General features: G+C 37.2%; 2 protein-coding genes and 2 long non-coding RNA genes across 4 annotated transcripts; 3 read left to right on the top strand and 1 right to left on the bottom strand.

Moving 5' to 3' along the window:
* The first annotated feature begins 201 nt into the window (after positions 1 to 201).
* On the top strand, positions 202 to 1,898 carry LOC108851431 (uncharacterized). Its single transcript, XM_018624863.2, has 5 exons — positions 202 to 472; positions 676 to 848; positions 1,174 to 1,246; positions 1,346 to 1,457; positions 1,630 to 1,898. The coding sequence occupies exons 1-5, from the start codon at positions 298 to 300 to the stop codon at positions 1,748 to 1,750; spliced, it is 654 nt and encodes a 217-aa protein (XP_018480365.1). The 5' UTR covers positions 202 to 297; the 3' UTR covers positions 1,751 to 1,898.
* A 977-nt stretch (positions 1,899 to 2,875) lies between these two features.
* Positions 2,876 to 4,817, top strand: LOC108851432 (protein FMP32, mitochondrial-like). Its single transcript, XM_018624864.2, has 7 exons — positions 2,876 to 3,464; positions 3,676 to 3,807; positions 3,910 to 3,969; positions 4,050 to 4,126; positions 4,223 to 4,279; positions 4,368 to 4,434; positions 4,539 to 4,817. Exons 1-7 carry the CDS (start codon positions 3,210 to 3,212, stop codon positions 4,656 to 4,658), a joined length of 768 nt encoding a protein of 255 aa, XP_018480366.1. The 5' UTR covers positions 2,876 to 3,209; the 3' UTR covers positions 4,659 to 4,817.
* Positions 4,818 to 18,806: 13,989 nt separating this feature from the next.
* LOC108851433 (uncharacterized) lies at positions 18,807 to 19,667 on the bottom strand. Its single transcript, XR_001949302.2, has 2 exons — positions 19,410 to 19,667; positions 18,807 to 19,141 (listed from the first exon to the last, which is right to left on the bottom strand). It is a non-coding gene; the product is annotated as an uncharacterized LOC108851433 (long non-coding RNA).
* Positions 19,668 to 21,973: 2,306 nt separating this feature from the next.
* LOC130501965 (uncharacterized) lies at positions 21,974 to 22,999 on the top strand. Its single transcript, XR_008939975.1, has 3 exons — positions 21,974 to 22,114; positions 22,226 to 22,341; positions 22,530 to 22,999. It is a non-coding gene; the product is annotated as an uncharacterized LOC130501965 (long non-coding RNA).
* The last annotated feature ends 2,474 nt before the right edge of the window (positions 23,000 to 25,473 follow it).

Genomic DNA, 25,473 nt, shown 5'->3' on the forward strand with positions numbered 1-25,473 from the left:
ATAATGGCAATTCCGAAAATATGTTACTCTTTGAAGGTTACTCTTATTTTTTGCTTCTCTTTTAATACTAAGGGGATAAAACCTCACCAATACGCAGTCGTTAGATCGTTTAGTTTTCTTTTCTCAAGAATATTTGTTATCTTAATGGGCCAAGGCCCATTAAGTTAATTAGCTAACATTTACAAACAAGAGGGCACCGCCGTCAGAGTTTCCGAGATCGGACCAATGAGCTTGAAGATGAGCTAAAACATAGAGAGAGAGAGAGAGGACAAGTTGGAAAGCGATCAAGAAGGAAGAATGAGCGAAGGGTCAAGCGGAGAAGTGAAGAATAGGAGGGTAATGGAAGAGAAATCGGAAGAGAGAGGGGTGGCGAAAGGAAGATCGTGCAAAGGATACCTTTACTACTCTTCAACTCTCAAATCCAAGGATAAGAATCCTCGCTGCGTCGGCATCCCTCGTACTCTCCGTCAAGGTCCCAAATTCTATTCTAGGGTTCCCGAATCCGCCACGTAGTCGTCTCTTTTTTTTTCCCCAATATTGATTAGGTTTAGAGATAAATCTATAATCCATAACCAGAATCAGAAAATCAGAAATCAGAAACCATCACCCCTCTCTCATGGATTGTGTATGCATACAGTAATTAGATTTCATGATTTTTTGTTTTTGTTTTTGCAGTTCCTGATTACGTTGTAGGACAATCTGAAGCTGAAGCTTCTAAAGAAGGGCGCACCTTAGCTGATTTTTACTACGGATGTTTGGGTTATTCCGTTTACATGACTGACAAAGACTCCTCTACTGCCATGAAGCAACAGACCAAGACCCAACTTCCCGTTTGTCTCGGCCTTGAGGTTTCACCTCACTCTTATTATCACTTCTTTCTCGTTACTCTCAAAGTTATACACATTACGCCATGGAGTTACATCTTCATCTTGCTGTCGTTTTAGTATTATGCGCTCTGGACAATCTAGTTGGTCTCCTTTCTCCTGTCGGCTTGTTTTTGTTGGGGTTTGTGTCTATCTTTTAAGACACTATCAACTTTTGTAAAACTGGATTTTATACTAGAAAACATGATCCTTTTACTGGCAATGGCATGAAAGAAGAATATGGTCTACTTTGTGTTGTTTGTAATCCCCTATTATATCTCCCTCAGACTTTCTAGTGTGGTTCATGCAGATACTAGCAGATAGAAGAGCTGCTTCATCAAGCAACACTTCATCTATTCCTGCCCGCGCTCAAAACAGAAATGGTAACACACCTGATCTTCTCTTGGTCACCAGCTTGATAAGTGTCGTGCCATCTTTTATGCTCATCATTTTTTTTTTTTTTTTGTGTGTGTATACGATAGATTCTCGGGAGTTGCCTCAGCACCAGAACCATAGACCAACTTCAATCCCAAAACCAACCCCAACCCCAACCCCAGCTACTGCTACAAACACTGAAAACGGCTTCATAACGAGGTAATCTATTGAACGACCTTTAAGATTCGACTATAGACTAACGAGTCAGGTCTTATATTACCAATAAAAAGCCATGTCTGAAAGTCATCCTAATGGTGGGGGGTAGTGCTTATGTAATAACACAATGCTCATTAGTTCTTTTTTTACTGTTGTGGGTGGGATGTATGCACAGGTTCACAAGAAATGCAAACCTGGTAGCAGCAGGGGTGATGAAGAACCTGAAGAGAGTGGGTAATTATGTCAAAGAGCATTTGGACGACTCCTTGGATGATCATCGAAAGCGGCCTAAATAAATAAAATCTCTGTGGTGAGAAATCAAAAAAAAAAGAAAAACAGAAAAACACATGTGACAGTCAACAAGATATGAATGATTCGACACTTTTTGAAAACTCCTTTTGGATTCTCATAATAATAATAAAAAAAAATGGATGTATTGATATATATCTTTTTACGAGCACGAGAATTGAAATGTGTTCACCTTCATCAGTTTTGCTTGTGCTTTGTATACAAAAAGGGTCCAGATGACAAAAAGATTCTCATAAATTTGTATTATTGTTTTGCTTATGCATTGTTTCTGTGTATTACTCTCGTTTATCTTAATAGTATTCACTTTTTTTGTACAACTTGTTCCTCTGGCCCTTACCGTCAATTAACAGAGAGTAACTTTTTACTGATTGATGGAAAACATAGTCAAGTTAGAGATTATTAGCACATGTGTCTATGTGGGACAGTAACTTTTTTTTTTTCGAACACCATGTGGAAGAGAAACTAAAAATGTAATAATATCCAAAGAAATAACATCGTTCTAAAATGCGGGCGCCTAGCCGATTTTGCGGCCGCCTAGGCGCTCGGCGTCAAAGGCACGCCTCGATTTTAGCCAAATCGCTAAAATTAATCGGAGATGCGATTAATGGCTTAAGATGCGATTAATTGCCGCCTAATCAGGCTTGAACCGATTTATTTTAGCTAAATTTTGGGCTCTGTGACAAATGATTGGCCCGTGATACAGGCCCATTCGTCTGGGATGAGGGGAGAACTTCTCTTTGTATATATAGAAGACTCAAGACTCCTCTGAAAGTAGAATTAGTCGATGTGGGACAAATGTAGTTGGTTTTTAATTTTTTTTTTCTGACTCGCGGAGTTTAAAACAAGAGAAAATTTAATCACCTTTTAGATTCGAACCAGGCACCTCTCCCCAAATTAGATGACTCTCGTACCACTGACCTACAACATCTTTTTGTCTGATTTTAACACGTATTTATATATATACCTATATTTACAATTTAAAAATAATAAAAACTAATCCCCGCATATATCCCGATTAATCCCCGATTTTTTGGTAACTCGCTAGGCCCGGAGTCACCGCCCAGCTAACGCCTAGCGTAGTTTTGAACATGGGAAATAACTAATCAGAATTTGAGTTGGGAAACGTGCCCATTTCGGAAAGAAATACAAAAGCTTCACGCTCTCTCTCTCTCTCTCTCTCTCTCTCTCTATCATCGTCGTCGTAGCGATTTCAATCCGAGAAAGAAACCAGAGAATATCCATACGAACAATCCTCTCACCAAACCCCATCTTCATCAAAGTTTTCTCCTTTTTTCTCTTGATCGTCGTGAAGATTCATCATCATCTTCTTTGTCTTTTTTTTTACTCATCACCCATCATCCTTATTACAACCCGGTTTACCCGATCTAAACCTGTGATCGATCGATTGAAACTCTACGGGTTCGGAGTGTTATTCCATCAAATTGAATGGCCGGTTACGCGAGTTATCTACGATTGGCACGACTTGGAACCGGTTCGGGCGTAAATTTCTCGACTCTGAGATCAATCGGTTCACCGAACCCGACATTTGACCGGACTCTCTTCGATCACCACGACATTCTTCGTTCATCATCATCATCATCATCTCCTCTGTACATGTACAGACAATCAAACTCCAGATTCATATCTCAACTTGTCAAAACCAATGGCAAACGTTTGTATCTCGTCGACACACTCGCTTTGGTAACAAACAACTCCTTATGCTTAATTGTTTTTTTTCTCTCTAATGTTTCATTGGTTTTGAATTGTCTAAACTTTGTTTGCCTTTTTTGAATTGAGACAATGCAATTGGTTATGTTCCAGACCGGAGTCAATTGAACGAAACACACACACATGTCTCATCTTTAATTTCCTAGATATTAGTTATAAGTTCAAAGGATTTTTTTTTTTGCAGGTAAGGAGCTTAGAAGCACAATGGTTGCCTTCAAAGCAAGCAGAGGCTATCACAGGTGCTATAACTGAGGTTCTGAATGATAGCTTAGGAGTTGTTTCTCAGTTGGTTGTTTCCAAGGGTGAGATGCAGAAAGTAAGTCTTTCTTATTTGTCTCGTCACAACAACACTTATGACCACCCCATTTTATAGCTCTTTTAAAGACTCATTTTTGACCTTCTTGCTTCTTCTGGTTAGGCTGAAATGACACAGGAATCAAACTTATCCAAGTTCAAAAGTGAAATTAACAGTTCTCTGGTAAATCTGTTTTTTTCAAGTGTATTATTTAAATTTTTTTTATTGAGTCTTATAAAGATTGTTGGGTTTCATGGTAATAGGACCACCATTTCTCTTTGCTGCAACACGAGAATGAGAAACTCCGCAATGACATTGAACGTATCCGCACTGATATAAGGTCTTTTCTTTTTTTATGAACAAACCAACCCTATATGGTTTGATTTTTGCTATACACTCAGTGTAGTGACTAAGACAAAATTTATATACATTGCAGGCACGAGATCGACAAAGTCACTGCAGGACAACGATTGGACCTGAATCTTGAAAAAGGGTCCGCTTACTTCTTCTATCTCTATTCAAACTAACATTTTATCTGTTATATGATTTTCTTGAAATATCTTTTCGATGATGGAGAGCAGGAGGATAAGAGATGAGCTAACGAATCAAAACGCCGAAACCTCTAACCTTACAAACAAACTTGACCGTGTTAGTATATACTCATCATCCCTGGTTTCTCTGCATTTTTGTGTGTTTATTTTGCAGTAAAAAGTTGGTTGTTTATGTTTTTCTTTTGCTTCAATGTATCTCAGGAGATTCACACTTTGAGAGCTCAGTTGGAAGCGGCCAAGTACGAGGTGATCAAGTATTGTATCGGTACACTTGTCTCCATCTCAGCCGTTGGTCTAGCTGTCCTCCGGATCGTCATGTGATGTGACTCTCCATCGTTGACCAACACCATCATCTTTGCTGTTTTTAACTATTTCGGATGATTATCTTGGTCTGCTCTCTACATCTTGTGAATTATTCGTATGTTGTAGTATATTATATATGACGAAAGAAAGAAAGAAAAGAATAACTAATTTATGAGATTTGCGATCAACGTTTATGATGATGTTCTTCCACCTGTATGAAGAATAGTTTGGTTGTATGCATACATTATTGTTGGATGTCGAAAATTGTTCTTGTGATGACGAACCAAACGCAACGATAGTTAGAACCATAGCTAGCTCTCTGCTTGGAGATAAAAGCCCATAAATAACCCTTCGGGCCTCGATAAATGCTATTTTGAAGTATGAGTCAGATTTTGGCCCATTAGATAATATAGGTGTATTTTAGTCAGTATTTAAGATATCTTCATATGGAAACCCAAATTTCAAACCGAACCTAAACCGGGAAAACTGTGAATCCAAGTAGTGTTGAATGTGGTCAGTTGTTGTTAGGTTTTTTCAAGCTCATATCCAACTCTTTATTGTCCGATTAGTACGATATTGTTTATTTTGGGCTGAAGCAGTAAAGCCCGTATGGATTTGGTTTTGAGCTCATTCCCAAAAGGTCTCGTACTAATCAGAGTTGGACATCTTTTTATATACTAGACATTATTTGTCTAAACTTCCAATGTAGGACTTTATTTGCATTCACAACAAACCTCCTCTCAAACCAAGTACCACATGAACCCTTGGTTTACCTCCAGCAAAACCTGGCACATCTCTTGTACCGCCGTAATCACCAACGAGCCTCTTCACCTAACCCTTGTTACACCATTAAGATTTATCCAGCTAACTCTTACTGCACCATTAGGACATTCACCACCTAATCCTTGCAGTACCGTTAGAAATATCCACCTAATCTTGTATCGTCGTTAGGGAGAGACTTTCGATATAAGTCTCTGGCATCACTTAATCGCAAAGTCACCTTGAGGATTCTCCTCCCACAACCGAAGTTTCCAGGATCTTTAACTGGCTTCTGCTACGCATCCCGCCCTTCCCATCGAAGTGGAGGCTCTTCGAACTTGAAGGGTATTTTGGTCTTTTTGCAGATGTTCGTCATCCCGGTTCTGATACCAATTGTTGGGTTTTTTCAAGCCCATGTCCAATTCTCTATTGTCCAATTAGTACGATATTGTCCATTTTGAGCTGAAGTAGTAAAGCCCGCATGGATTTGGTTTTGAGCTCATTCCCAAAAAGCCTCGTCATAATCAGAGTTGGACATCTCTTTATATACTAGACATTATTTATCTAAACTTCCAATGTGGGACTTTATTTGCATTCACAATAAACCTCCTCTCAAACCAAGTACCACATGAACCCTTGGTTTTCAACCTCCAGCGAAACCTGGTACACCTCTTGTACCGCCGTAATCACCAACGAGCCTCTTCACCTTAGGATTTATCCACCTAACTCTTACTGCACCATTAGAACATTCACCACCTAATCCTTGCAGTACCGTTAGAAATATCCACCTAATCTTGTATCGTCGTTAGGGAGAGACTTTTGATATAAATCTCCGGCACCACTTAATCGTGAAGTCACCTTGAAGATTCTCCTCCCACAACCGAAGTTTCCAGGATCTTTGACTGTTCTCTGTTACGTACCCCTCTTTTCCCATCGAAGGAAGCACTACTTCGAACTTGAAGGATATTTTGGTTTTTTTACAGATATTCGTCATCCCGGCTCTGATACCAATTGTTGGGGTTTTTCAAGCCTATGTCCAACTCTATATTGTCCGATTAGTACGATATTGTCCACTTTGGACCGAAGCAGTAAAGCCCGCATGGATTTAGTTTTGAGCTCATTCCCAAAAGGTCTCGTACTAATCAGAGTTGGACATCTCTTTATATACTAGACATTATTTGTCTTACTTCTAATATGAGACTTTATTTGCATTCACAACAGTCGTAAAAAACACTGCCTTTTTCTTATAAAAGTAGTGTTGAATGGAGAGGTGGAACCGTGGAAAGAAAAGTGGTTCGGCCGGCAACGCATCAATAACACCAATGTGCAGTTCAAAAACATAAACTGGTTTAACCTAAAGTTTTAAAGTTGTGTGAGTTTGGGTGTTATGTTGGCTACTACTTGAATATAAGAAGTGTAAAGAATTCCAAAAAAAAAAAAAAAGAAGCGTAAAGCAAACCAATAATGTAAGGTCAAAGGATCCTCCCTACCATTCTAATAATTGCTTTACAATTGGAGAAGAACGCCGTTGAAACAATTTATCTATTATCCGTAGAACTTTGAAAACCCTACTCAAAAATATACAATCTGGTGTGGGAAGATGGTTAGTTGTAACTTTTCTCTTAGGAAACTTAATGATATGATGGAACTAACTATTTAGACAATGGACCATAACAACGTCAAACCGACGACGGGGATGTGTGAAAGAAGTTGAATATGGTGGGGGAAATGCTCAATCTGTAATTCAAACTTCAAAATGTGTTAGGTCTATTTTCATATTTTTAGAGTATCTCACTTGTTGACCAAAAAAGGAGTGTATCTCACTAGTTAAACTAAAACAAAAAAAAAGGTAAAAAGAAACAAAATTATGGGAACTAGCATTTTATGAACATTTCAGAAATTTTTGGTATTATGTCATTGATAAATTTTCTTAAAAATATTAAAATTTAATTATATCAAAAATTATTATTTTATTAATAACCTCTTGTGAAATTTTGACTGATGTTATTGCTCTTACAATTCACTCATTTAATTATATGCTTGTATATGACTTTATTAAAACAATGAAGTAAAAAATGATAAAGTTCATTAGTAATTTATTGGAAATATTGTATATTATATTTTAAACAGTATATATATATATATATATATTTGGTTGAAATATATATAAATATATATGTGTTCTTGGTATATGCGAAAGTAGACATGCCAATATATTTTCTGATTTTTAGGCTAACACTTGGAAGAAAAGTCAACTAAAACCAGTGGAGGAATAACTCCCCAAGTTTATAGAAATTTGTAAATATAACAAAAGTTTAAGAGGGACTTACACTTTAAGACACATTCTATCTTTTGTTTTCATCTAAAAACACATCGTGTCTTTGACACACTTTATGTTAACAGGTATCTTTTTTAGACAAAAATAGCCTTATTTCAGTGTAAGGAGAAGAATATTGTTTTCAAAGAAATACCATAACCTAACTAAATTTTTTAATAGAATAATTCTTTTAGTTGGAAAGAGAGAGAGAAATTGGTTTTTTATATAATTATTATTTTTCATTCATCTTCATTTCATTTGTACTTGCTTATTTCAAAAGTTAAAGATACATAAATCAACTTTTTCATGTATCATAAATTATAACTTCTCAAAGATATGGACGTTCGTGCTAATCTCAAAGATATGGTCAACGAATATTATTTTTTTTTTGGTCAAACGAATATTATTAATAGTCCAAAAATTGGCAGTATTGCACATCACTAGAAGTCTAGATGGACGCATCCAATCTCCAAAGACCAAAACTACGCAGACTATAGTAAGTAACTAAGTTATGATATATGGCTATACAACTACATGAATCAATTTGCAGTTTTATTGTGTGGCTATTGTATTTTTCCCCCTTGGAGATTCGATGGTAGAGAAGCAAAGCTTCTAAAATTTGTTAGTCAACAGACCGGTGAGCAACTAGCGATTAGACCCTAATGTTTTTTTACAGAGCTGATCATGAGCCAAAGTTCATAATGTACTAATTTTAGATGCCAAAATTTATATGAAATTTTGAAAATATAATTTCTTTGTATAATCTAGCACCAAAGCCTTATAGTAGTATATCAGTGAAAGTATAAACTTCCATTATTTCAGTGCGACGGTTTAATGTTATGCACATTAACGGGGAGGAAACTTGTGGTTTGGAACCCATGCACTGGTCAAACTAGGAGCATTGAACCTGGGACTTCATGATGATGCGTATGCTTTAGGATACACGACCACATCTTCTTCTTCTTGTGGCCTCCGTAGCTACAAAATCTTGAGGCATTTTTATCGTCAGAAAGGTCGGTGGTTCCGGGAAAAATTTGACAAAGACGAGCTGGTCGAGATTTCTCTCCCAGGCACGATTCCCCGAGGAGAGCGTAGGCAAGCGTCCAGCGGTTAATAGGATGAAAGTGACTACTCACTTGTTTGCCAAGTAAGGAAACTTTCTTCAAGCCCAGCCAAAACACCTTTTCGGAAGCCCTATTCTTTGTCCCAAAGAAGCATCCTCCGCAAAGCTTTACACATCTTTCAAATCTCAATCCTCTGGTTCTGTATCAGATCTTGAGTTTTCCCTTACTCTTAACGGTTCTTGCTATCACTTTCTTGAGCTTTCTCACCCGCTACCAACATCTACAGCATCTTGCTCTGTTCCTAGACCTTCTGCTACACAAAGATCATCTGCTTTAATATTCTAACCGGCTAGGAGTCGACTGAGAACTCCTCCAGCGGTCTTAGATTTAGCAGACACTATTCTTCTCTCAAACCCAACGAAGCATGGCTCCTAGGTTTACTGCAGAAGAAAAAGGAAAAATGCAACAAAATGAGCGTGAGCGAGACGGCATCAAGAGAATCAAAGCTCCAAGACTTGACAATGCTACTCTCATCAAAGAAAATGCTTTGACCCTCATAGGAAGACTTACAAATCCACAGGAACAACAAATGTCGGACCTAATCCCGGCGTTGCCTCGCAAGTGGAACCTCAGAGGGCGAACTGAAGGGGCGGATCTAGGTAACAACTGCTTCCTGTTCCGCTTTGAACGAGAAGATGACCTCCGTAGGGTCCTGGACAACAGACCCTATCACTTCTCCTACTGGATGGTGATTCTCCAGAGGTGGGAGCCTGTCATATCAATGTCTTTCCCAAACTTAATCCCGTTCTGGATTCGAGTGAAGGGACTCCCCCTGCACTACTGGCACGACGACATGGTGGTTAGAGTAGGCCAAGATCTGGGTACATTCGAAAACCATGAGCTCACAAAGACAACAGCTCGTGTTAGAGTGCACATTGATGGCTTTAAACCCTTAGTCAAGGAAGCCATAGTTGAGTTTGACTCAGGAGAAGAAGTTTTCATCACCTTGGAGTATGAGAAATTGGAAATGCACTGCTCAACTTGTGGCTCCCTCTTCCACCACAGATCTACCTGTCCCCCAAAGCTGAACGTTCCTGAGGAAAGGCTCACAAACAACAAACATACTTCAGAAGAAGAAACCTCAAGAACCGTCACGCAGAATCACACAAAAGCTAACAACAATCTCACCAGTGACTCGAGGTACCACAGGACAGGCACGAAAGCAATGGAGAGACAAACATATGCACAGAAGGAGCACCAAAGTCATACGAACAAGGAGTTCCAGGAGAGACTAGACAGACATGGCAGACCTTTCGGAGAACGAGTAAGCACCAAACATACAAGGAACCCTCCACCAACTCTGACCCTAGAAGATGGAGAGATTAACAGAATTTCAGAGATAAGACCTTTGTCGACTGCAAAAGAGCTTAGCTACGCCTCACCTACCTACTCTAGACGTAGGGAGGGTCCAAAAACCTATGCAAGCAGGCCAAGAGATCTCTTCCCTCGAAGAAGTGAAGGACAATGGCGCCCAAAGCTTGTAGTCGTGCCAAATCCACCGGAGGAGATGCAGAACAGAAATCAGCTGATTCTCGCAGAAGGAACGTCAAACACTCCACCTCTTCAAATACAAGAAACGGAAGAACATCTTTTAGCTAAGGAAGCAATCATGGAAGAATTACATGACGTTACAAGGAAATACCTGAGCTGTAAGGATCCTGCTGAAGCAGCAGCAAGACGTCAGAGAGTCTTACAGTCTGATGCTGAAGGGTTAATGGAAGCAACGGCAGCGTCGATTTTGGCTGCATCGACGGTCCAACAAAATGAGAGGAATCTGAGGACGGGAGAGTTAAGCAATCCTGCTATACCTCCACCCCTCCAGGACCCACTACTTCAAGCTCTTATCTACCCAGCTCCCTTAGCCCTGTTCGAACCCATAAACGGTGGTGAAGAGAATATTGGACAAGATCCATATTATAGTGATGTTTCGCCACTAACTCACCAGGAACCAAGACAACCTGCTTGGAGAACTCCTCGCCTCCGCTCAACAGTCGTTAGCTCACAGGAGATAACGCGAGACACCCCACTAGCTCTCCAAACTCCGCTGGAACTCAGAAACGATAATGAAACTCTAAGGAGCTTTCAAGACAGAGCAAAAGGCAAGGAAATACATTCAAAGAGGAAATCACCTGCACGAAACACACCAAACATCCTAAGAGGAGCTAGTTCTAAAAAGCGAAACATTTCTCAAATCAGAAACTCACCTCGACGGCAGACAACTGGTGAAACAAATGGAGATAAGAAGAAGAAACAAAAGGTTACGGTACCTGCTACTGGAACTTCGAAAAATGAGCCCTCACAAGCGGCAGAGAATCCTCTGATCCGTCTGATCCCCGCAATGAATAGGAAGAAATCGGATTTTCGGCTTCTTCCGCACCAGGCTCCTTAGCCATTCTTAGCTGGAACTGTTGTGGGTTGGGGAACCCAGTAACAGTCCAGCGGCTACATGAGCTCCAGAGGAGGAGAAAACCTGATATTACCTTCCTCATGGAGACAAAAAATCCTCAGGAGATGGTTGCAAAGGAACTTCACTGGCTGCAGTCAGACGAGTCTTTCACGGTGGAACCACATGGTACGGGAGGGGGTCTCTTTTTGTCCTGGAAAAAAGATATTAAGTTATCAGTGCTCTCCTCGTCGCATAACTATATAGACACAACCATAAGCTACAAAGGCAACACTTTCCATACCACTTTTGTTTATGGCGAACCTGATCACACAAAAAGACTACAAGTGTGGGAAACTATATCGAAGCTACAACCGGAAGCAGGCGGACCATGGTTTCTCACAGGAGATTTTAACGAAATAATTGATAACAGTGAGAAGTGTGGAGGACCGGTGAGAGCAGAAGGCACTTTCTGTGCCTTCATAACTTTCCTATCTACAAACGATCTATTCGACATCAAGTTCTCAGGAAGTTACTTATCTTGGAGAGGCAAGCGACATACACATCTGGTCCTGTGTCGCCTGGATCGAGCTATAAGCAATAGTGAATGGATGGACCTATTCCCGTCTTGCCGGAGCCAATACTTAAAGTTTGAGGGCTCAGACCACCGCCCTCTCATCACGCTCCTAGACACATCAAGAAAGAAAGGACTCAAGGTCTTTAGATTCGACAGAAGACTCAAAGACAATGCAGAGATAAAAGATCTAGTGAAAACAGTGTGGAATGACTCAGTACATTTAACCGTCGAGGAGAGATTATCAAAATGTCGTCATGCAATATGCAAATGGTGCAAAGCTTTCCATGAAAACAGTCAAAAAGCTTTGGAGGAAACAAAAGATGAATTAAATGCTGCAATGGAGAATTTGGTACCTGAGGAAGAGAAGATCAAAGCTTTAAACACCAAATTGTTAACCCTCTACAAAGCGGAAGAAAATTTCTGGAAGCAAAGGAGTAGGACTTTGTGGCTCTCCCTGGGAGATTCTAACACAGGCTATTTCCATGCTGTTGCAAAGACGAGGTCAGCTAAGAACCGTATGACAGTTATTAAAAACAAGAACGGCCTACCTGTTTATGAGGAGGAGCAGATTTCAGATGTAATCTCTGAGTTTTATAACAACCTGTTCGTTTCATCAGCCAATGATTGTACGCACACGGTTACAGAGGCTCTGTCCCCCTGCATCACCAGAAAACAAAATGAGCTGCTTACCCAGATCCCTCAAGCAAAAGAAATCAAGGAGGCTACCTTCTCAATACACCCCGATAAGGCCCCTGGACCCGACGGCTTCTCAGCCAGTTTCTTCCACTCCAACTGGGAGGTAGTTGGTCCAGCGGTTGTTCAAGAGATACAAGGCTTCTTCCTCACGGGTACGTTAGCCCCTGATATCAACAAAACACATGTTAGGCTAATTCCGAAGATTTTGGGAGCATCTAAGGTGGAAGACTATCGGCCGATTGCCTTATGCAACATCTACTACAAAATCATCTCGAAGATACTGTCAATCAGGTTAAAAGCAGTACTAAGCTCCATAATATCTGAGAATCAGTCGGCATTTATTCCTGGGAGAGCAATAGCAGACAATGTGCTAATCACTCATGAGACACTACATTTTCTTAAAACCTCAAAAGCAGAGAAGCACTGTACTATGGCAGTTAAAACGGACATGTCTAAAGCCTACGACAGGGTCGAATGGGGTTTTATAGAGAGGGTCTTTCAGAGACTAGGTTTTGATGCAATATGGATAGGGTGGGTTATGCAGTGTATTTCGACAGTTACCTACTCCTACCTAATCAATGATTCTGTGTATGGAGAAGTAACACCTTACCGTGGGATACGGCAAGGAGATCCGTTGTCACCTTATATCTTCATCATATGCAGTCAAGTCCTCTCCGGTCTGTGCGACAATGCGGCAAAAGCAGGAACCCTCCAAGGAGTGAGAGTAGCGAGAGGAAGCCCTCGAGTCAACCATCTTCTCTTCGCTGACGACACCATGTTCTTCACTCAAGCCTCAGATAAGAGCTGCGACTCCCTACTACATATCCTCCTCCTATATGAACGAGCGTCGGGACAGATGATAAACAAGACTAAATCATCTGTCACATTCTCCTCCAAAACACCACCTGCAGTAAAAGAAGCAATAAAACATAAGTTGGGAATCATCAAGGAAGGAGGATTGGGGAAATACCTAGGATTACCTGAACATTTTGGCCGCAGAAAGAAGGACTTGTTCACATCGATAGTAGACAGGATAAGGCAGAGAGGAAAGAACTGGGCAACTAAACGTCTATCCAGAGCAGGAAAGTTAACAATGCTGAAATCAGTCCTCAGCGCCATCCCCACTTATACGATGTCGTGCTTCCTCCTACCAGTGAGCCTCTGCAAAAGAATTCAATCAGTTTTAACTCGGTTTTGGTGGGATGGAAGTGATGGAAAAAAGAAGATTTGCTGGGTCTCGTGGGATAAGCTAACAAAGCCAAAAGCCCTAGAAGGACTGGGTCTAAGAGATATTCAACGTTTTAATCAAGCGCTCCTAGCAAAACTAGCGTGGCGAATTATTACAGTTCCTAACAGCTTACTAGCACGAGTCCTAATGGGGAAATACTGCCACAAGAAAAGCTTTCTAGACGTTGAAGCCTCACAAAGTTGCTCCCATGGATGGAGAGGCATCTTACATGGCAGAGATCTCCTAAAGTCTAACCTGGGGAAAGCTATCGGAAACGGCCAAACAACAAAACTCTGGAAGGATTCATGGATATCTCTAGATGAAGTTTCTAAACCTATAGGTCTTATAGCTGAAGCTTCGCTAGACCTAATGGTGTCGGATCTTCTCACAACAGATCTACAATGGAGAAAAGAAAAGATAGAGAGACTGCTACCTATCTATGCGGCACAAATTCAGTGCATCCAACCGAGTCGTAAAGGTACCGAAGACACTGTGATCTGGCACAAAACTAAATCAGGCGTATACACAACACGATCAGGATACTTTGTGGCATCAAACCAGGAACCTACAACAAACCAGGAGGAGAATCTGGTTAGTTTTGATTGGATTAAAGATGTATGGGCAGGAAACTTCTCACCAAAGATGAGAACGTTCTTGTGGGCAATGCTTCAGAACTCCCTCCCTTTAGGCGCTAATCTACAAACAAGAGGTGTTTTGTCAGGAAAATATTGTGTTAGATGTCAAGAGATTGAAACAGCAACACATTGTTTCTTTACATGCCCTTTTGCAAAAAGAGTGTGGGAGATGATACCTCTGCAAAGAGCTGTGGCAATATCAGATGAAGACTCGCTCCAAAGTACTGTCAGGAAATTCAGATCAGTGGCATGTCTCCCTCCTTCTGGAATCGTCTTTAATATCTTGCCATGGGTCTTTTGGGCAATCTGGATCTCACGGAACACTCTGATCTTCGAAAACAGAGCAATTCTAGCGGAAGAAACTGCAGTGAAAAGCCAACGGTTAGCAATCGAATGGACGCAATCGCAAGGGAGAACAAAAGAAAAACAACACTTACAAGCTCAAGCTCAGACGCGACCGAAACCAGTGGAGATCAGCTCTCCGGAAGCCGACACTGTTACATGCACGACCGACGCTTCGTGGGACAAGACCTCGAAGACAGCCGGCTTTGGATGGGTCTTCTCAGGAGGACCGATAACATCACCAATCCACGGATCGATGGGTCACAGCTCGGTTGGAACCCCTCTAATCGCAGAAGCTCTCGCGATGCGTGAAGCCCTCATTCAGGCGATCTCCCTCGGGTACAAGAAACTCAGGGCCTTCTCCGACAACACAACGCTCGTCAGAGCAATCAACGGCGACGGACAGTACAAAGAAATCATCGGAATCACTTCTGATATCCGACTGATCTCCTCTGACCTCGCAACTTTCTCTATCTCTCATCTTCCGAGATCAAAAAACACTTCTGCGGACTCTTTAGCTAAACGGGCTTTGGAAGCTTTTCTTCTATCATTGTACTAAACCTTAAGATTGGGCCATCTTTGGGCCTCTTCTTCTCTTTTTCTATTAATGCATTATTCAGTGACAAAAAAAGGTCGGTGGTTCCGGAGGGTGAGATGTATGATCTCACCTCTGACTCTTGGAGGGTTCTTGATGATTGATTCCTTTCCTCCTCTTGGCTACTCCGTAAATCGCAACGGCGTGTCTTTGGAAGGAGACGCTTACTTCGTTGCTCCACGAGACAAAGGAAATGATGCTTTCTTGATCACAAAATTCGATTTCACAACCGAGACGCTTGTGCGTCTCCCTCTTCCGTTTCAGAGTCTTGATCCTTGGGATAAATTAAGCGTTTCTTTCGGTTGTTAGAGACGAAAAAAATCGCCTTGTTAGACGTTTGTAAATTGGAAGGGAACATGCGTATATGGGTGACCAACAAGTTTGACGATGATGATGAAGCCAACTACCTGTCATGGGATTAAATTGTTATAAATCTGACAGGTATTTCGAAAGCTTCTTGTTCGACGAAGAGAATAAAGTGGCGGTAGGTACTGTCTTGTGCAGAAGAAAGCTTGCGTCATAGATTTGTTACCAGAATCTACATTGCTGACGAGTCTATGGATATGGATAAACAAGTTTATAAAGCTAAGACATCCACGTATCATCAGTTATGACTTATGCTCCGAGTTTGGTTCACGTTCCGAAAAGTACACCTAAGAGGAGGCAAAAGAACAGAGGTTGTTTAGCTATCCCTTAAAAATGAATTACTCTCTTTCTTCTCGTTTTGGTGATGTTCTTCTCGTTTGTTTCGGTTTAAGCGACGCTTGATTATGATTTTTTTTTGTTTTGCTTTTGTGTAATTGGATCATTTATTCAAATACAATGTTCAGCTTGGACCCAATTCCGCTTCAAATGTTTTATCTTGGAGAGAATGTCATCACGTAAGCAGAATCTTATTCATGGACTGAGAGAGAGTAAACAAGCGCGATACCAAACTAGATTCTGTTCACTAACGTAACCTGTCCTAATTGCGTTTGATCCGAATTCAAAACCGGAATGTTGCTTTAGTCCCAGTTATTTATACTTCCTAGAATCCAAAAATCTAACCGTCATCCAAATAAACCGAAAAAGAGCCAATGTGTAATCCAAACGTATGTGGTGAATATTAATTTTACTTAAACCAAGTAAGCATATTCCATAATGGTCGACTGGAGAGAACTTAAATATCAAGATTGTCAAAAATAAAAATATTACCTAAGTAAAATAAAAATCAGTATCCAATAATGTAAATAAACAAAAGCACAAACATTAAAAACAAATTAACGTGATGTAATTTATATCAACTTTGAAGATTAGAAGTTATAGTCAACATACCGGTGAGCGTACTAGCGAATAGAACCAGATGCCTTTGCCTCTAATCATGAGCCAAAGTTCGTATAGTACTAATTTTAGATGCTAAAATTTTGAAAATGTAATTTTTAAAAAATTTAGCACCAAAATCTTATAGTATAGCAATTTAAGAATCTTAAACAACTTAATCAACAAAATATCTAATCAACTTAATCTAATAAAAGACCTGCTTTTCATTCCGGCACTAGCAACGTAAACAACTTAACAAGCACTACTTTTGGCGATTTCAAAGTACCATTGTATGTGATCCTTCTTCGCTTAAGAGCAGTCGATTTCCGGAAATAGGCAGAACTCCAGTACATGTTAGCAGCAAACGTTCATCCAAGGACCAGAGATCAAATAAAGTGAAGAAAAAAAAAAAACAGCATGAGCCGAATCGATGCAATGATGAGGCTTCTAAGGGCATTGAGTCTCGGGAAAAACTCAGTTCCCCTGGATATTATTGCTCACCCATGGACTTTTCTACTTATGAAGGTGAGAAATCCAGCAATCAGTTTCCCACAGAAACTCCTCTGACATCGAATGAACGTGTAAACTTCCGATCTACTAATGACTGACTTTAAGGTTGTCTTCACGGCAGAGGATGGTGGAAGTATTCAGATGCCGCAATTTTCTATCTCAGGGAGAAATATCATGTTCAGAAATTAAGTGTATCCTAGCAAATAGATACCACACTCCGTCCGTGTATAGTAAAATCAACTACTACATGTTGTTGTTGTATGGAATTTGATGTATCTATATTATTAAAAGAGAAGTACACATATAAAATGCCCCTTAGTTTTCAGTGTTATTTACACTTCCATGCCACTGACATTAGATAATTCTTCCTATTTTAATGCTGTATTTTTCACTTTAATTAATGTGTTTTCCTAAATTAAATTTGTATTAAATACACAATTAAATAATATTTCCTATTTTAATGCTTTGTCTTTTCCACTTACATTAATGTGTTTTCTAAAATTAAATTTGAATTAAATACACTTCATTAACTTCTCAATTAAAATAATGTCGGATTCAAAAAAATACATTTTTATTGGACAAACAATTCATGAAAATTATAATATCAACTCTTCATTTAAAAAATATGAACGAAAAAGTATTACCAAATTTGAACCGAAACTAGATAATATTCAAACGGATTTACCATTTTGGTATCTAGAGAACCATAACTAAACTTTATCCGAACGAAATATTTCAGATATCCGAATGTATTTAAATCATATTTATATACTTCAATATGTTAGGTATTTTTCGAGTTAATATCTAACTATTTTAAGTTGATTTAAAATATAAAAAATAATCAAAAGTAAACATCTAAAGTAGATAAACAATAATCAAAACACCAAAAATACTTTTATATATTTATTATTCATCTAAATATTCAAGTTAAATTTATTTTAATTTTTAATTTAGGTACTTTAGCTTACATTACTCAAATTTAAGGCTATTTAAAAATATATAAAATTTTAAAATAATTTAAACGGGTTATCAAACCCGCAAAGATCTAAATCAAACCGGAACCAAAGTTTATAAATACCCGAATAGAGTTAGAATCTTTAAACTCGAAAATCTCAAACTCGAATAAATTTTAACCGAATTCGAGTGGATATCCAAATACTTATCCCTAGCTTAATCAATATAAAACGATCAAATATTATAAATATAATATTTAGTATAAATAAATAAAAACTAAAACTGAAAATTAATACCCGTGCGGTCGCACGGGTCAAGATCTAGTTCATATTATATTCTTTTTATGTTTGCGCTTTAGTTGCCATCTTGTGCTGGGGGAACTTGGATCAGCAGCAGTGCAGTATTTTAATAAATGCATGGAATCTGCCTCTCTAGTGTTTGCTTGGATCGAAGAATTTACCATAGAATCAGCTGAAGGTTTACAACAAGCCCAAGTATGCTTTCTCTCTTCGGCTAGCTAGATAAATGTTCTACCACGGTCCAATCAAATATAGTTTTGTACTAATATCAGTTCATATAAGATAAAAAAAAATTGTTAGGATGTTTATTCATCCAACAATGTCAGCACAGAACTCTGTTGGTTTCTTCTAATTGAATACATTTTCTTTTAACATACCGGCAGAGAACACCTGATGGCGCATTGATTCCAATTATTCTTTTGTTGATTCAAGTTTGGGAAACACAATCTCAAAGGAAAAGCAAACCATAATCTCAACGTAAAGCAAAACACAATCTCAATCTCAATTGTAGCTGGAACAATTATTACATCAGTCTTTAAAATAAGTTATTAAAAACACCCCACCCACCCACAGTTTGGTTAAACACATCATCAAGAGCTTCCTACAGTTTCCTCTCTTTAAACATCTGGTAATATATCCATTGGGCATAAACCGCGTACGTACCCATCGTGGCCTCCCAGAACACTGGTCGGGAAGTCACCTCCGTGGAGGGTGTAGGAATACTGCGGATCATGGACCTCACTTGAGCCATGATGGGTTTAATAGACATAGGAGCCATTTTGCCTGCGCATAAGAGATACCATCAAAAATAAATAAAAATATAAATAATTAACCCAGGCAGAGGGATTCATAAACATTATTAAATCACGGACGAAACTGAATGAAGGGAACCTAATCGCATCATAAAAGCCCGACGACAATAGAGAGAGAGTAGAGAGAGTTCACAACATAAGAATGCTCAAATTGATGATTCAATTATACAGATTCCAAGAATCACAAACAGTAAGATATTGTAGTAATCCGTTTCAATACAGATTAATTAAGATATTACCATCAGATCGAAGATTCGTTTAATTTCTCAGGTAACAACCATTCAGAGATACCATCAAAAGATCGAGTTCCGAGTTTTGAAATAGAGAGGAGAGAGTGACTCACACGAAGACGCGTCGCTTGTGGATGAGGATGAATGATAATATCCCAATCCCAAATCCTTTATATTCAAACCCTATTTTTTGCCAACACGGGCCGGACCACATATAAGGAGGCCCTATCCCTTCCGGCCTTTTAATAGGTTCTTGCTGAAATTGTTTCTCGATTTACTCTCGTTAATAATAACTTTCTTATGTATACTAGGGTGTTTTCTGGCTACGCCCGGATTCTTTCCTATAATATTAATTAAACTTAATTTCTATATATTTAAAAAAAAACAAAAAAAAATAAATAGTGTGGAAGTGGTTATAGAATTATAAAAATAAGTGAAAAACTATTTAAATAATTTTGTTGAGTTTGGTTAAAATTTTATATAGGATATTAGTAAGATTAATAAGAAGTTAACTAAATTATTAGTTAACATCTATATGAATTCTTGATCTTGGTTTTTTATTTTTATGTAAAACATTGTAAAACTTATAATTAATACTGTATAAAATTGTTTGGTTTTACAATTATTTAGTTTTTATTTCTGTAAAAAAAAGTACCAACCGACTTGTGAATAGGTTCTTTATTTGTTCTCTTTAATTTGTTGTTTTAACCAAAATTTAAATTTATCATTTATTGTTTGCTATTTAATTTCTTTTTTTCTAAGTTTGTTTTGTGATGGAAATAAATTTTCTTCATGATTTGAAATATTTTCAGTAGTAAAGTAATTATAGAGGTTTACTTTCTTACAGTTAATGTACTATTAATTTTACAGTATTTTAATAATTTAAGTAATTAGATTTCACTTTGGAAATAATTGCAAATATTAATACTTTTATTTGATTCTTGGGTTTTTTGGTTTTTTTTGTTGGGTAATGTTTGTGTCATTCTTTTTGGAAGGCTTAAATGACCTTTTTTCTCTTGAAAACAGGTATGATTGAGGACTTCAAACCAAACTTAAAATCTCTCTAAATTTTATTAATGGTAGATATATAAAAAAATAATCAGAGTCAAAAGTCTGGAACTAGGTTTCTATTTGTTTGGCTATTGTTTTTAAAACATTTTGAAGAACACTTAATTTAAATCTGATTAATCACATTTAAATCTGATTAATCACATTGCATATATATTTTATATTTTTCTAAAAATAATTTATGAAACACAAACGGTTTAAGAATTTAAGAATTCTAACTGCTACGGTTTGATCCTGCCCTACAATTTGAGTTGCAAACCCACGAATTGCTTTATTATTGTTATCACACTTGCCTCACTTCTTTTTTGTTCCAAGACCTTTGTTTATGATGCATTTCTATTAGACTCACACTTGCCTCACTTCTTTTCTTTTGTTCCAAGACCTTCTTTTGTGATGCTTTTATGGTAGTGCGTACAAACTCAATATATTCAACTCCACCTGCTTGATGAAACGTTAGACCACCAGCTTTAACCCCTTAAGAGCAGGTACTGTGGTCCACTAAAACAGTGTAGGTGGAGATCACAATCATAAACATTGACAGCGATAAAATAACACAAAGATCAAGAAAAGTTGTGTAGTGCCACGATATATCTTCTCAGCAACTTCATTTTTCTCAATGGACACGTTAACGCTATTGTTGCCTCAAGGTTTGAATTAAAAGATTTGTCAAGCTGATTAACTTCTTTGTCACCAACTCCACTCTATAAAAAAGAAAAGTATTTTTCGACAATAGAAAGAAATCACCTCTACCATTTCTCATTAATTCCAATAACTGGTGTTCCTGCACGTAAATTCTTCTCTGTCTTTTTCTCTAACACGTCATTTAATTCCTTGCTCATGAAGTTTGTAGTAAAATGAGATTTAGCAATTGGTAACCAAATCACTAAACCATTTTAGTTGGGTGATTTTTTCATCCTATGTGTCAGTAACCAAATCACTTGCGGGGTTGTTGGCAGAGGTTTGCTTAATTGTGATTCCAACTAAGGTGTGCATTTGAGACCTTTATTTTCACTAAACCATTTGAATAGTTGTGTTAATCTTGCCACATTCAGACTGACCCCACCAGTGTTTTAAAGTTACGTATAGATTGTATGCGTGGGAAAATGAAAAAAGTAAATGCTAAACCAGTGAGAGATAGTTTGCAGATAATTGAAAGGAAATAAACGAAAACTCTTTTTTTTTTTAAACAAAACTAAAACGAAAACTCAGAAACTGAAAAACATATCAGTTTGGTAAAAACTGAAAAACGCAGGAAAGCTAAGTGGGATTCACCGTTCACGGTTTTGTGGATTTGTACCAATCACTCACGCGGGCGCTTGCGACTCTTCTCTATCTCAGCCAAGCTTGGTAGATTCGGGTCATCTACTTCCTTTGCCTTGCCGGAAGGACCACCAGTGTCGCTAGCAGATGACAGTGCTTGTTCTGTGTGGACATCTCCCCCTGGAGCCTTTTCAGCCTCGGGTTTCTTTAAGATAAATAAACGGTTTAGTTTTTTTTTGCTTCTAACATTATTAAATTGAATATATAAGAGTAAGAGGAAACCTACGGTCAGAGGGTCAAGCCTATCTTCAGTGATTGCAGACCCGGTGAAGGTACACGTATGTGAAAAACGTATTGATTCCAAGCTAGCTCTTCAAGGCATCGAGGTAGCTCTGGACCTCCAACGCCTTTAATCTGTTTTTGGTTAAAGATTGGTGTGTTAGCTAGAGGTGTGATCAAAATTTGAAAACGGTATATGAATGGTTTCTTTATCGTAGAGACCAAACCTCCTCTCCAGAGCTAGTGTCGCTGCTTCCATTTTGGTGAGCTTAGACACCTCGGTATCAAAGACCACAAACTTTGCACTGTCTCTGCCATCACAAACTTTGACTCGGTAATTGAGTTTGACCATACTCATAGGCAAAGATAAGACTGTAAATAAGGGCCCATACTTTTGTCTTCTCTCGTTTTTTTTTCTCTCGTTTGTTCCCGTCAAATACTGAATAGTTAGAACATCACCGAATCATTCATTTTGAGAAGGCAATATTAGTTTAACACACGTATATTTTGCATGGTTGTTAGTCTAATGAAGGGGTAGGAGCTGATCATTGCGTATCCGTTCCGCAAGCTTTACTTGATACAATAGGGCAGACACGCAAACTCATCATCAAAGTCTCTAATCATAATTTGAAAGGTAAGACTCAGACACTAACTGTCACAAAGATACTCCCACTAGAAGTTTCACTTCCAGCAACGTCTGATGGTATTCCGAAGACTGGAGGTGACGAATCTGGTCCTTCTAGAGGCTCTGGAGGGTCTGCAGGTGATGGGGTTAGAAAAGCCGCTGAGAGTCTTGAGTCGGATGAAATCAAGCGTTCCAAGAGTGGCTAATATAGCTTCTTCTTATCCTCTTATGCAGTGATTGTTTTTGCTGCATTATAAGTACTGTTTTAAGTTTCCCTAATGACTTTGCTTCTTTCCTTTCTCTCTTCAGACTTTTGTCTTTTATTTTTGTACTTTGAATACAATTTTAATTATATGGTTTTTGCTTATCCCTTTAGATTATTACTTATTCTATTATGATCTGATTAGTATTACATGAAGATTGGTATATATTACTTTCTACTATTTTTATATTTGTGCTAAACTCTCTTCTTAGTAACCTTATGGTTGTAGCCATTGTCCATATGTTTTTTTGAAACTCTTTCTTTTCCTTACGTAAGCTTTTTCTATAAGTATGAAATGGGTTTTTTTGGTTGTTATTTTTAGAATACAGATTTATATTTTCTACCTTTATGAAGGATACATTCTAACAAAATATATTCTAACACTAATCAAAACAGTGTAGTGAAATTAGTAATGGCCACGACACCATTAAAATTATTTTATTTCAACAAATATATATGAGTATTCAAAGTTTCAAATGAAAATGAAAAAACATAATATTTACAGAAAATTAAAAAATTAACAACAAATTTCATAAACTGTAAGACTATTTTATAATATTTAACGATATATGATATAGAATAAAAGTTTAGCAAATTATTTTTCAAATTTATCCAAAATAATTAAAAATAATATAATTTTCAGTTGAAACTGGTTAAAATACAGTTAATAAATATTTATGGAAAATAAATACAATTCAAGTAAAATTCATATTTAACAAAATTATAATGTGAAATTTGTATGAATGTTCACAAGCTTATAACTCGACAGAGTTGTCTTAGTTGATAAAATGCTTTCAGGAGTTCCTTTTCTGTTGAGCTTGCGCTGTATATGGTCAATCCATTTCTCACTCCATGAGCTCCAAGAAATAAGAAGACTAAAATGATGCAACAACAACACTATATTATGCGTTCCGGTTAAACAAAGGCTGCACGTTTAAGGAGAAAACAGAGAACTGAAAGCATTTAGTATTATTGAGGAAAAGGAATATGCAAACACATTTTAAAAATTGTACTGTAGGAAAATGTTTTCGGAAAAAATTGATAGGAAATAACTTCAAACATAGAAGCTTGCCAGACACTCAAATACGTAGGTTTTATGCAAACAAATTGAAATAAATAATTTATAAATTAAATCAGCATAAACTTAAACTATTTTTTTATTTAATTTAGTGTGAATATATTTTTCAATTCATAAATCACTGAAATGTAAATCAAAATATAAATAAACTATTAATTATCAAAAATGTTACAAAATAATTTCATGAACATGCTAATACGTACAGTATATTTTACGTAGATATAATAAAATTTAACATATTTACAAAAAAAAACTCAAAATGAGTGATGAGAGGAGAGTGCAATAAAACTAATATATGTACATATCTTTATTTTTGATAAATATTTAATTTCTAATAAGTCAAAACTGTCTTCAGTTTGCATAATCCTAATAAAATAAATAGTATTATAATTTATATCATATAAAAGATGAGGATATGAAATATTATAAATAGAGCTAATACCACCAATCAAAATATGTTAAACAACTATTACAATTTATTATTTTAAAAGAATGTAGATTTTTTCTTAAACAAGTGTATAAAATAAAATCAATATCAACAAAAATAATACATATAAAAAACTCCAACCTCTTTCTATATTTTTTTGGTCAACTATTCATTTTATTCCTGTCTCACCAAATAATGTATTATGCTACGGCTTTGGATTCAGTTATTTTACTTGCTTTGGTTATCATCTCCATCTTTGTCACCATATCGTGTGTATTTTTTGTTCCATTATATATTGTACATACAACAAGCAGGTAAGCTGATGAACAGTCTCTCAGTTGCTGATCATCTTCAGGCCACGACCAGGTAAGCTACAAGTCTTAAAGTAGCTAAAGGCTGCGCAAAAGAGCTTTCGCCAACAACTGATGTTTTGGCCATCTACAGAGGAAATATATTCTTTAGATGTTCCAACTATTACCAACCACCTCTTGGTCTTGGTTCGTTGGTTCTCGTTACGTCATTAAAAAGAAAATTATGTCTATATGTCATTCTTTAAACTCCAATCGGTTGAACAGAAATGGGATTTATTCTTCTTGCAGCTCAAAATACAAGTCCAAGACCAAGTTCTCTGCTTTATGATGGACTTTCAGCAGTGCCGGTCCAATGTTTCCAGATGCCCTAAGCAAAATTTCAATAAATAATATATTTTTATTTTTTTATCTAATATCATATATATAATACTACTCACATTAAAATTATAAAATAAATCAATTTGTTTAATATATTTTAAATCTATCACTACATTTAAAAAAAATCAATATATCATTTTTTTTAAAAATCAATATATCATTTATTTGAGAAATTTAAAAACATAAAGCTAACTAAATTATAATAAAGAGAAGTCATCTATTAATAAATATAACCGAGAGTTTTAACAATCTTTTGAAATATATTAATAACTAATAACGAGTTCATTTTGGACATGGTACTAGGAAATGGAATCCTTCATATATATATATGTATGTATCATAATAATAAAAACTAAATATATACATATATAAATAATTACAAAAA

The sequence above is a fragment of the Raphanus sativus genome, unplaced genomic scaffold (genome assembly GCF_000801105.2).
Source record: "Raphanus sativus cultivar WK10039 unplaced genomic scaffold, ASM80110v3 Scaffold0355, whole genome shotgun sequence".
Taxonomy (NCBI): Eukaryota; Viridiplantae; Streptophyta; class Magnoliopsida; order Brassicales; family Brassicaceae; genus Raphanus; species Raphanus sativus.